The 11,133-nt window shown below is 51.1% G+C and overlaps 2 protein-coding genes across 3 annotated transcripts in view; both read left to right on the forward strand.

The window, feature by feature from the left end:
• The first annotated feature begins 3,164 nt into the window (after positions 1 to 3,164).
• On the forward strand, positions 3,165 to 4,408 carry Rnf186 (ring finger protein 186). Its single transcript, XM_021201292.2, has one exon. It carries the CDS (start codon positions 3,195 to 3,197, stop codon positions 4,035 to 4,037), a length of 843 nt encoding a protein of 280 aa, XP_021056951.1. The 5' UTR covers positions 3,165 to 3,194; the 3' UTR covers positions 4,038 to 4,408.
• Positions 4,409 to 9,499: 5,091 nt separating this feature from the next.
• Tmco4 (transmembrane and coiled-coil domains 4) overlaps positions 9,500 to 11,133 on the forward strand; it is an 83,478-nt gene continuing 81,844 nt past the window's right edge. The window contains exon 1 of one of the 2 annotated variants that reach the window (XM_021201078.2): positions 9,500 to 9,543. The gene's annotated coding sequence lies outside the window, so the exon portion shown is untranslated. The remainder of the gene's footprint in view (positions 9,544 to 11,133) is intronic. The other variant, XM_029540040.1, reaches the window with a different exon arrangement.

Consider the following 11,133-nt stretch of genomic DNA (forward strand, 5'->3'; position numbering starts at 1 on the left):
CAGAATGGGGTACGGGGATTACAGACAAATGGACATCAATGAATCGGCGTTTTACACGGGTTCTAAGGATCAAACGCAGGTCATTGGGCTTGCATGGCAAATCCTTTCACCCACTGGGCTATCTCTCTACCTCCCTTCATTTTCCGAGACAGGGTTTCACGTATCTCATCTGGCCATGAACTCACTGTGTAGTCAAGGATGACCTTGAACTCCTGACTCTCTCAGTCTCTACTGGGATTACAGGTGCATGTTACCATGTCTGGTTTGTGCTGTGCCGGGGATTGAACCCAGGGTTTCTTGCATGCCAGGCAAACACTCTATCAACTGAGCTACAACCCCAGCCCCTCCTCTAGCGAGCTTCTAATGATCTGACTTCCCATAGGTGGGGGAGGCAAGAGAGAAGACACTGGCCATCTCATGTCCCTCTGATATTTTTAATTTTATTATATATATATATATATATATATATATATATATATATATATATTTATTATATAATAAATGCATGTGGCTGAACAAGTTTCCCCCCTCACTTCCTCAACCCTCCCTAGACCCAGTGAACAGAGAGGAACATTACATAAGGCTAAGACAGGAGAAGCCAGTGTCTTAAAGTGGCACACTGTGTCACCCTGGGCTGTGTACATGCTAGCTTATGGGTTCTCAACCACTCAGAGAGCCAAGGCTGCTTTCCCCCAGCTACTAGGGTATTATCCATATGTTTCTCAATTGCAGGAAACAGAAATCCAAATTTGACTTGACTTACTGTGAACTGTTTGAAAAATCTGCAGATAAATGCCTAGCTTCAGGCATGGCTGGATCCGGGTACAAGAAGAATGTCCTACAGCTTGACCTTATTTCTCAGTAAGTTCTCTGTATACTGTGGGCTTGTCCCTTGCCCGGGGTTTCATCCTTAAGCTTGGAAACCCAGGAGAAAGTCATCACTGACCCCTACTGCAACACACACACACACACACACACACACACACACACACATACACACACACACACACACAAGTTCCAACAGGAGCCCCAGAATCCAATCTCATTGGTGTTGCTTAAGTCATATGCTAGACCAGAACCAATAATTGCAGCCAGCCAGATGGAATCTTACATCATCAGCCAGTCTCCACCCTGAATCCCATGATGTGTCCCCCATCCTGTCCCCATCCCCCTACCTCTCTACACCACCCCCTCACCTTATCTCCCGCAGACCAATATAAGAGGGCTGTGGGGCAGCAGCGACCACCCAAAGTGAAGACAGGCCGGTGTCAGAAAGCTGAAGACATACTGTGCACAGACACCCAGGGCTACGGCTGGGAACCTTTCTACAAACCTGGTAGAAACTGGGAAGAAAGAAATCCCTGCCGACCCAGCCTAAGGCAGAAAGAATGGAAACTGGGGCTGGGATCCAGAGTGAGGGGACTCCAAGGGGGGAACAAAGCAAGAATGGACACCCTCTGCCTGCTGGGGGCTTCACACACAGAGGCTGAACTGCGGCAGGCACAGCCCTTGGGGTGGAGGGAAGGGTTTAACCCAAAAAGCTTGACACCAGTAGCCACTGACAAGCCATCTGTGGATTCACTGTGGTGCTGGTTGTCGTTGTTGTTTTGTTTTGTTGTTTATTGTTGTTTGCTGTGAGGAGAGGAACATCCATCCCATCGCTGCTCTCTCTCTCTCTCTCTCTCTCTCTCTCTCTCTCTCTCTCATATATATAAAAAATATATATATATATATTTATATTTATATATATGAACACCATTATCAGAAGAGAGCATCAGACCCCATTACAGATGGTTGTGAGCCACCATGTGGTTGCTGGGAATTGAACTCAGAACCTCTGGAAGAGCAGTCAGTGCTCTTAACTGCTGAGCCATCTCCCAACTCTTTCGTTCCAGGCATGGTGAGGGGGACAGGATTTCGTGACTGCCACACTTCGTCCCCTCTGCCATTTCACACATGGAGTCCTACCAGCTCAAGCCAGCTGCCCAGAGGCCAATAGAATCTGCACGGGTTGACATGGCTGAGTTCCAAGAGACTGGGAACCAGACCTTGGACACGGCAAAATCCTGCCCCTGTGGTAGGCCCCTTGGCAGGCAGCCAACAAGCCAACACCCTGCCCCTGTGCCCAGACCTTCCTTACAGAGCTGGCATTCCAGGAGACCACAGGTGAGGACCCAGGCCGGGAGAGCTGGCTCTTAGAAGACCCAAATATCAGCAGTTTATGCGTATGCCTCGGTGCCTAGAGCCAGATGTCTGTTCCCGTGGTCCTCTGACAGGAAAGACAAATACCTGGGAACCAGAAGCTGCTAATGCAGCTGTCAGGATGACAAGAAACTGAATGGGCCAATGGGCGCTTGTTAGTTTCAGGTTTCTGTTCAGACTTTCCTGTTCTGAACACTTTGCCCAGATTCTCTCTCTTTTTTCCTAATGCCACCCATTTGCCCATGTTTTCAAGGCACAAACACGCTCTTCTGCGTTGATTCTGAAATCTAGAAGGTCTGGTCAGAATCGCATCTCTGGAGGCCTTTCTCAGAGGGATGCTTCCTGGCCACCCTCATCAGGACCACAGGGATGTTGGTGAGCTTTACAGTTGTTTAGACCCCATCCAGGCCTGATACATCTACCTATCTGTGCCTGGAAGCCTGATATTCTGCATTTTTAAAGGCTGATGAGATGTCTCAGCAAGTATGCCAGCAATTGTGACAACCTGAATTCTACCCCGCAGAACCCCCATAGTTACACAAGAGAACTGACTCTTCCAAGCCCCTTGTCTGCCACATGTGTACCATGAAGACATGTGTCACATGTCTACTCTGGCACACTCAGAGAATAAATGTAATTTTTAAAAGATTGTGGGGAGTCTGCTCATCTCCCCACACCAGGGCCTTGATTGGCCAGGGGTAGGGGTGGGGTGGGGGTGGGGATGGGGGTGTCACTGGTGTACTCCAGAGCGTAGTAGTAAAGACATCTGTCTTCACAGCGTCCCTGTCGGTTCATGTAGACACTCACCAGGCATGGCCCCAACAGGAAAGTCCTGATTCATGAGACTCCACCCACTTTGGCCCTTCTATCAGGTAATTCAAAGTCTCCAGGTCTCCAAGTTACTAATTAACCCTGGGTTTCGAGTAAAGAAATAATAATAACTGAAGGGCCAACGTAAGCGGAGAAACAAGCTGGGGAACCAGGAGAGCAAGATGCCAGACATCGGCTGTCAGCAGGTACCCGCAGAGAGCAGAAAGGAGACTGGAAGCGTCCCCACAGGACCGGAAACCATGCAAGTCCTGGCAGCTCCGGTGGACACCCCGTGCGGATGCCCCTGTGCGGATCAGCCTCGTCCCTCCAACTCCGTACCCAGAATATCCTGCACTGAGGCCCCACAGCCTATCTCAGCGGGTGCCACCGCCACAAGCACCATCATTGCCTTGGGGCCCACCGGGCGGCTCAGCATCTCTGTAGAGGGTGACCTGGAGTGCTTGGTGTGCCGAGAGCCCTACAACTGTGCCCGGTCCCCCAAGCTGCTTAGCTGTCAGCACACCTTCTGTGCCGTATGCCTGAAGCTTCTGCTATATGTGCAGGAAGACACCTGGTCCATCCCCTGTCCGCTGTGCCGAAAGGTCACTGCTGTCCCGGGAGGTCTCATCTGCAGCTTGCGAGATCAGGAGGCGATGGTGGGGCGTCTGGCCCTGCCATGCCCAGAGGTGCGCCTATGTCCCCAGAGGCTAGTGGGTTCTGCCGCTTCAGCAACTCGGCCAGCCAACTGGACAGGAGAAGAAGAACAGGACGTCGTAAGTGTCAACCGTGTAGCTGCCCGGCGCCTGGCTGTACACTTGCTCTTGCTGGCTCTTGTCATTGTCCTTATCCTGCCTTTCATCTACCCGGGCGTCATCCGGTGGGTGCTGGCCTTTGTCATTGCCCTGGCGCTCCTGATGTCCACCCTATTCTGCTGTCACCCCCAGAGCCAGAGCAGCAACTGGCCTTGCCCCAGGACTCTGTTCTGCAGAGAGAAAAAGCAAACCCAGATCACTTCTATTGCCTGAGAACTCTGGATCCCTACAGGCCCAGAGCTGCCAAGGCTCCCTCCTCCCCCAGGCCTCACAGTCTGCACGGGTCAGGGGCTAGGAGCCGCCTTTCAAAATCACATTCGAACTGGACTTGCGTGTCAAAGCCAGACTGGTCATGTTGGATCAAGGATTCCGTGCTGGAAAAACGGGGTCACACCTGTCTGTCCTTGTGTAGCATAGGAAGGAAAGGGGGAAAGAGAGGAGATGTACCCCCTGAATGAGTGACTCAAGGGTGGTGGGGTCTCTACCCCTCTTCCAGAACTCCTATGTTTTGTATATATCCCTCTGTGGACATATTGGGACATTGGCCTTACTACAAAGCAAATAGAACCAGGTCTCTTTTGTAATCCATGTAGCTGGCTTCATTTTTTTACATCTGAGTTTTGATGTTTTGTGTGCTGGGAAGTTTGTGACCATCTCTAGCCATTGCCCACTTTCCCTCCTGGGGTGCCAGAGCCCAAGGGGACACTGCTGGGCTTTCTCCAGGGTTGCTTGCTACACGATCCCAAACCTTCCATGCCAAAAGTCTCCTTACGGTTTCCCACAGGGTCCACCCCAGGGTGGAGTACACATGGAATTGGAATTGGAAAGTGGAGAGGTTCAGCAGACAGAGATGGGGAGGTGTGGAGAGGGTGGGTCCAGGAATTGTCTCCAGGATCCACGCTGAGATCACCAGTTGTGTACCATGAGGGCTTGATGTAGAGAATCTCAGGGTATAAGGAGGAATGGACACACACACACATACACACACACACACACACACACACAGAGAGAGAGAGAGAGAGAGAGAGAGAGAGAGAGAGAGAGAGGACTCAGCTCTCCATCAGACTCACATGACAGAACGAAAGCTTTCCAGATGGTGTCTCTCTTCTTATCACATCTACGGTCCTATTTGCTCCTTTGTCATAAAGATAAAACATCTCGTAAATGCAACGGTCCTTGGCAATGTCACCCCACCTCAGCCTCAGAGCAACAGTCACTAGAAAGGTCCTTGGGCCATCTCTTCAGGACCATTTGAGCTTCCTTTTTCATGCGGGGATGGGGGGCATCTACCCTCAGAAATGAGCCCTGGTGGGTTCTAGGATCAGGGCTCAGGCAAGGAGGAGGTGGGAGAGCAAGAAGCCCAGAATGAGAGCTGGAAGTTTGTCTTGGAAAGCCCCTGTGATCAGACTTAAAACTCTGGAGGGACCCCCCAGGCCTTGTGCACTGTCCTTTCCCGTTCACCCCATTTCCTGCAATAGGAGACTAACAGGAGGGCACAGTTCATGGTGACAGGACCTTTGTCAGGAGAGATGAGAGGACTCTGCCACTGGATCCTTGGGTTCCTGGCCCTGGTCAGCGGTCACATGCTGTTGAGCAAGGTCTTTGGCTTTCCACTTCCCTTTCCCCAGACTGAGTTAAGTCTGACTCAGTTAGTCCTAAGACTCCCTGAATGTCCTAACTGCTCAGGGCCTGGCTTGAGTCACATGCTGATGGAGGGGCCTTATGCTTCTGAATGCCTGCAGGGAGATCACATCGAGGGCTCCTTCTGTCTGACTGTGTGTCAGGCCGAGGGCAGAGTTCAGTGGTAAAGTGTTTGCCTGGAGTGTGTGAAACCTTAGATCCAGTCATCCCCAATGCCACAAAATAAATACGGAAGCGAGCAAATTCATGTGTGCAGTATACGGCCCCGAAAAAGACAGTGACTTCTTATTTTTCTTATGAGGTCAGACAACTCTCAGTGCAGCGAGTGTTGAGGGTACGCGTGGACTCAGGTTCTCACAGGCAGCCAGCATAGTCCTGAAGAGCACCTTTTCCTAGAAGGTGAACAGACAGCATCTCTCCCGTTGGCCTTGAGTGTGTGACGTTTGGGATGACTGCCAGGCAGACAGCAAAAGAACGTTGTCTCCCCACCTACTCCTCCAGGCCCGTTCTACTTCCTGGAGACAAAATCCACCCCCGATTCTTCAGTTGGTCAAGGAAATACTTTCTGTTACCGTTTGGTGGGAGCGTGTTTTTCCAGTACTCATAAGACAGGCAGGCGTTTCCCTAACGGACACGTTACGGCTTCCTGACAGCCTTGTGGCGCTGAACCACTCACTGTGTTCCCTCTCCTGCAGAGGAAGACACTGAGCTCAGACAGGTGAATTTACCTGCTTAAGGTTGCATAGTCAATCTATGCCAGAGATTTTAGGAATTAGCCCAGATTTAGGAATGTGAAGCCTCCTTCGTGAATAGAACAAACTTCTAAAATCTGGTTGCTGCCTATGGGTGTGGGAGAAATGTCACAGAAAATATGAGACGAACTGCAGGAACCATGGGGATTCAGAGATGAGCAGGTTTCTGAAGGAAGAAAGATTAAAAAGTGGGCTGGACTTTCTGACTAACCCCCTCCAGGCTTCGCTGCTTGGAATCCCACAGGTGAGAACACTGGAGTCCCAGGCTTGAAGGATGTCCTCATCTAATCAAATGACTACTGCCCCTTGCCTTAGCTTGGGACCTAGACCCACAAGCCCCTGTCGTCATTCCTGGCTTAGGTTGGGTCCCAGCCAAGGTATCTTTGGGGTCCCTGGGCAAAGATGTTCTAACACTACTGTCCCTTTGAAGCTGACCTGGTCCCAACCATCTTCTGAAATGTCAAAGCTTGGGGGCAAGACGCAGGCAAGGTCACTGCCACCCTGGAGTGGGCAGAGAAGACAAGCAGTGCTGCAGGGGGATGTGAGTGGAAGGAACAAGGCAAAAAGCCTCGAGTTAGAGCCAGGCTCTGGCCCATACTGGGAAGTCACAGAATGTGTCTGAACCTTCGTTCATCCCCCTGGAAATGAGAGGGTGGCTCTAGGTTCATGGAGAGACCCTACCTTGAAGGAAAAAGTGGAGAGTGACAGAGCAGGACACCTGATGTCCTCCTCTGACCTAAAAGGACAGACAGGGCTAAACTTCCATAGTTCAACACTCATTCGAGACCCTGGGGCCAACCTCCAATAAAGATAAGAGGACCCTTGACATCTGTCCCATAAGCTGATACATTTTTAATGTCTGAGACTCATATCCTGGTGATACAAAATACATTTTTAGCTAGTATGTGACTGTGACCACCTGATAAAAGGCCTTAAATCACTCAGGGAGAACACCATCCTTACTTCTTTCTGTAGAGAGGATGGTTCGATGCCCTCAGACTCTAAAAGCAGGCCCAGCAGGGATGAACACTCCTTCTTTATGGATGTCAAGGGAAGGAGCCTGCCGGGCCAGGGCTCTGCCACCGAGCTGTAGCCTTCCTCGCCTTTTTATTTTTGAGATGTGGTCTCACTAAATTACCTAGGATGACCTTTGACTCACTGTAAAGCCCCCAGAAGGCCTCAAGCCTGTGAACCCCCTGCCTTGGCACCACACTGCAACAAGGAGCTGTGGTTTCAGCCCTTCACCATCAGGCCCTGCTGATCCTTTTAAACAAAGGCAAAGCAGGGCTTAGCTCAGAGGCAAACCATGTAACTACACCAAGGACACAATCTGTCACTTGTTTAGCAAACGTGTGTGACAAGGGCTTTGGAGTGACCAATGGACAGGAGAGTTTCAGAAACAGTGCAGAGTCCTCAGCAAAAATCCATGTGGCCTTTGCCCTACTTTCCAATCTTAACACTGATACATTGGACAAGATTTTAAAAAATCAATATTGATATGTAGCTGTTGACTAAAGCAGAGGCTTCACTGTGCAGTGTCCTCCCTGCGTCTTTACTGTCCCTAAACCCTGCCTAAGGGATCACTTTGTATTGAGTATGTCTTCTTTTCTAAAACTATTTTCCATATCGATTTCCTTTATCCATTGTGATTCCTTTCTCCATTAGCGAATGATCTGTTTTTTTTAACTTTCAGAGTTACATTTTTTTTTAATATCAAGAACTTACTAAATCAGCTTATGCTGAAATTAAAAAAAAAAAAAAAAAAAAAAAAAAAAAAAAACGGCAGCTGTCTCACACCTGAAAGGCTAAGGTAAAGTTAGTTGTTCAGGCTGATGCTGGCTACTTCAGCCCAGAACCGCTTCTTTTTTTTTTTTTTTTTTTTTGGTTTTTCGAGACAGGGTTTCTCTGTGTAGCCCTGGCTGTCCTGGAACTCACTTTGTAGACCAGGCTGGCCTCGAACTCAGAAATCCNCCTGCCTCTGCCTCCCGAGTGCTGGGATCAAAGGCGTGCACCACCACACCCGGCTCCAGAACCGCTTCTTAATCGGTGGCCTCTGACCACTCCAGCCCTCCATTCCTCATAGACAACAATAGGATCTTTTAAAATTCCATGAGATTTTGTGGGGGGTGGGGTCGGGGGCGCGTTCCACCTTGGTATGGTTATTTCCGAAACTTAGTGATGCCCAGAAACTCAGCTAGGATCCTTCAACCCTCCACAACTGTCCTTTTTTGACCTACAATAACCTCTTGCTGTTCTAGGTCCTGATTGGCCGATAGGGAGATCAGGTGCTGGAGGCCCCCTAGCGTTCCAGCAGGATCCTGAGTCATAGGCTCCTGGTTGGAATGCCGCACGTCTGATCTGTCTGCTCGCGGAATTTTTCCATTTCCAACTCCAGCCTATCTTCTCCAGGGGAAAGAGCAACGACATTAGAGGTCATGGTGACTCAGATTCCAGCCCTGACCAGGATGGCCACCTACTTCCTCGCCTGTAGACTAGGTGTGATGAACATTCACAGGTTGCCAGGGCAACAAGAGCCATCTCCCAAATGTGGAGAGCAGAGACCCAAGGCATGGGAAACACCCCCCCCCCCCAATTCCTGTGGTCTTTAAGTTCTAGTGCGGGATACCCAGATTGAAACAATCAACTTCACAGTGTTAAGTACTACAATTAATATGGGCCCGAAGGCCTAGTGTGCTAATCCATAACCTTGGGACAGAACCTGGCACGCAGTAGGTGCTCAGCAAATACTTGTTCAACGACTAGAGCTGAGTGGGTGGCTAGTCTCACAGGAATGGAACCCCAAAACGGAGGCCCGTGGGACGGAAGAGCCGCGGGTGCAACGACTGGCGAGCATTAGAGAAAGTGAAAGAACGATCAGAAGGCGTGGGTGTTGCAAACTTCACCGAGCAGTGTGCACAGGAGGGGGAGGCTCCTTCTGGGACAGGCTCTTTTCAAGTGTGGCGGCAAAATTTGGAAGCTTCCCCTTCAAGTGTCTGCTCGAACTCCCCTCCTGCCAGCCCAGCCCCTGGCGAGCACTCTCTGCAGAACCCTCCCGTGCCCCGCGCTCTCGCTTCCTGGGGAGCGGGAGACGCAGACCTGCGGGTCCCGTCCCGAGGCCAGCACCCGGGCGATGGTTTTGGTGGCTTAGGCGGCGGTGCGCCCGGCCCAGCCCGGAAGGCCAGGGCCCTAGGGCTGCGCAGGCGGGACCAGCCCGGGTCGGTGTGGGGCGGCTGGGTCAGGACAAGTCCGGGCGGGGAGCGCCGGGGCGGGAGCAGCGGGGCTGCCAGGAGTTCCGTCGTCGTCCCATCCGTCGCTGCCGCCTCCAGGTAAGCACGCGGGGAGCCCCGATCGTCCCCACACCGCCGCCACTGCGCCTCCGGACCCGGAAGTGCTCTCGGGACTTGAGCTGGGTGGCTGGAGGGGAAACTGATGCCAGCGAGCATGCCAGCGGCCCCCGCCTGCCAGCACAGCCCAGGGCACCAGGCGCTGGGTTGGAAGGGAAGAAAGAACCTTGCCCAAGGTCACGCAGGGTCACTGGACGCCCCCTGCGTTCTGGGAGCTCCAGGCACCCGCTCCCACCCTCCGTGTCTCCAGACTCAGTTCCCCAGGCCTGGAATGCCCTAGAGTCCGGGAAAGGCCCGGCCCCTTCCTGCTGTGACAGGGGCGTGGCTTCTCGCCCCGCTGCGGGGTTTTTACAGTGTAGGGGACATTTCCCATTACTGACACTGACGGGGGGGGGGGGGGGGAGCAGATTTTTACATCCGGGAAAACAGTCTGGGAACAACGGGGTGATTTTGACCAGGACCAGGCAGTCAGAGCAAAGAGAATAACAAGGGTGAGCTGACTTCAGAGTTTGACCCAGTGTTAGGTTCAAAGTTGGCCTCCATGATGTCCTTGTCCTTGCCAGGGGTGACCCAGAGTAGAAGCTGGGGCTGGCTAAATCTGCAGGTTTGATCCTGAGACCACTGCTGCCTTCAAGCAGGAGGGGACACACCCCTGTAAAGGCTTCCCAGGTCACCACTCGTGGCGTATTTGTTGAGCACCTACTATATGTCATTGTGCACACTGCTTAGGCTCTGAAGACACAGCAAACAGTGAAGACTCCTCAGGGTGAATCAGCTGGACAGAAAGACAAGGCCACCAAAATCCCCAATTACCCAGTATGTTTAAGAAGTCAGGAAGGAATCCAGGCCCCATCCTCCTAGTTAGACCAGTACCAAACCGCCGGAACCTCTGGGCATCACTGAAGAAAGATGCTGCTTCCAGTCTCAGTTCCCCACTCCCCAAATATCTGATTATAGGTCAGTGAATAGAGTCCCCTGGACTTAAAAGATACCCTCAAGGAACTTAGGAGCCCAGTGAGCTCTGTCACTTCCTCTAGGTGTCACCTTGGGTGTCACCCTGGACCTTCATTTCCTTATAACTCAAAAGGATCATGGATCATAATTCTTCCCGGTGCTGAAGACAGTGTCAGGATGCTTCATGAATTCGAAAGCACAGCACCCAAATCAAAAGTAAATTAAAGCCAGGCATGGTGATGATGGCATACACCTTCAATCCTGGTGCTTGGGTTTTAACCTCAAACTGTGAGTTCAAGACTGACTTGGTCTACATAGTGAGTTCCAGGGGACAATGAGGGCTATGTAGAGAAACTGTCTTAAAACTATATATATGAGCTGGGCAGTGGTGGTGCATGCCTTTAATCCCAGCACTTGGGAGGTAGAGACAGGTGGATTTCTGAGTTTGAGGCCAGCTTGGTCTACAAAGTGAGTTCCAGGACAGCCAGGGCTACACAGAGAAACCCTGTCTCAAAAAACCAAAAAACAAAAACAAAAAACAAAACAAAAAACCCAAAAAACAATATATAATATATTATATATATTACATATTATATATATATATATATATATATATAT

The sequence above is a fragment of the Mus pahari genome, chromosome 6 (assembly GCF_900095145.1).
Source record: "Mus pahari chromosome 6, PAHARI_EIJ_v1.1, whole genome shotgun sequence".
Lineage (NCBI taxonomy): Eukaryota > Metazoa > Chordata > Mammalia > Rodentia > Muridae > Mus > Mus pahari.

What these genes read in the sequence shown, in the direction of transcription:
- Rnf186 (XM_021201292.2), top strand. Translation starts at nt 3,195, where the DNA reads ATGCCAGACATCGGCTGTCAGCAGGTACCCGCAGAGAGCAGAAAGGAG.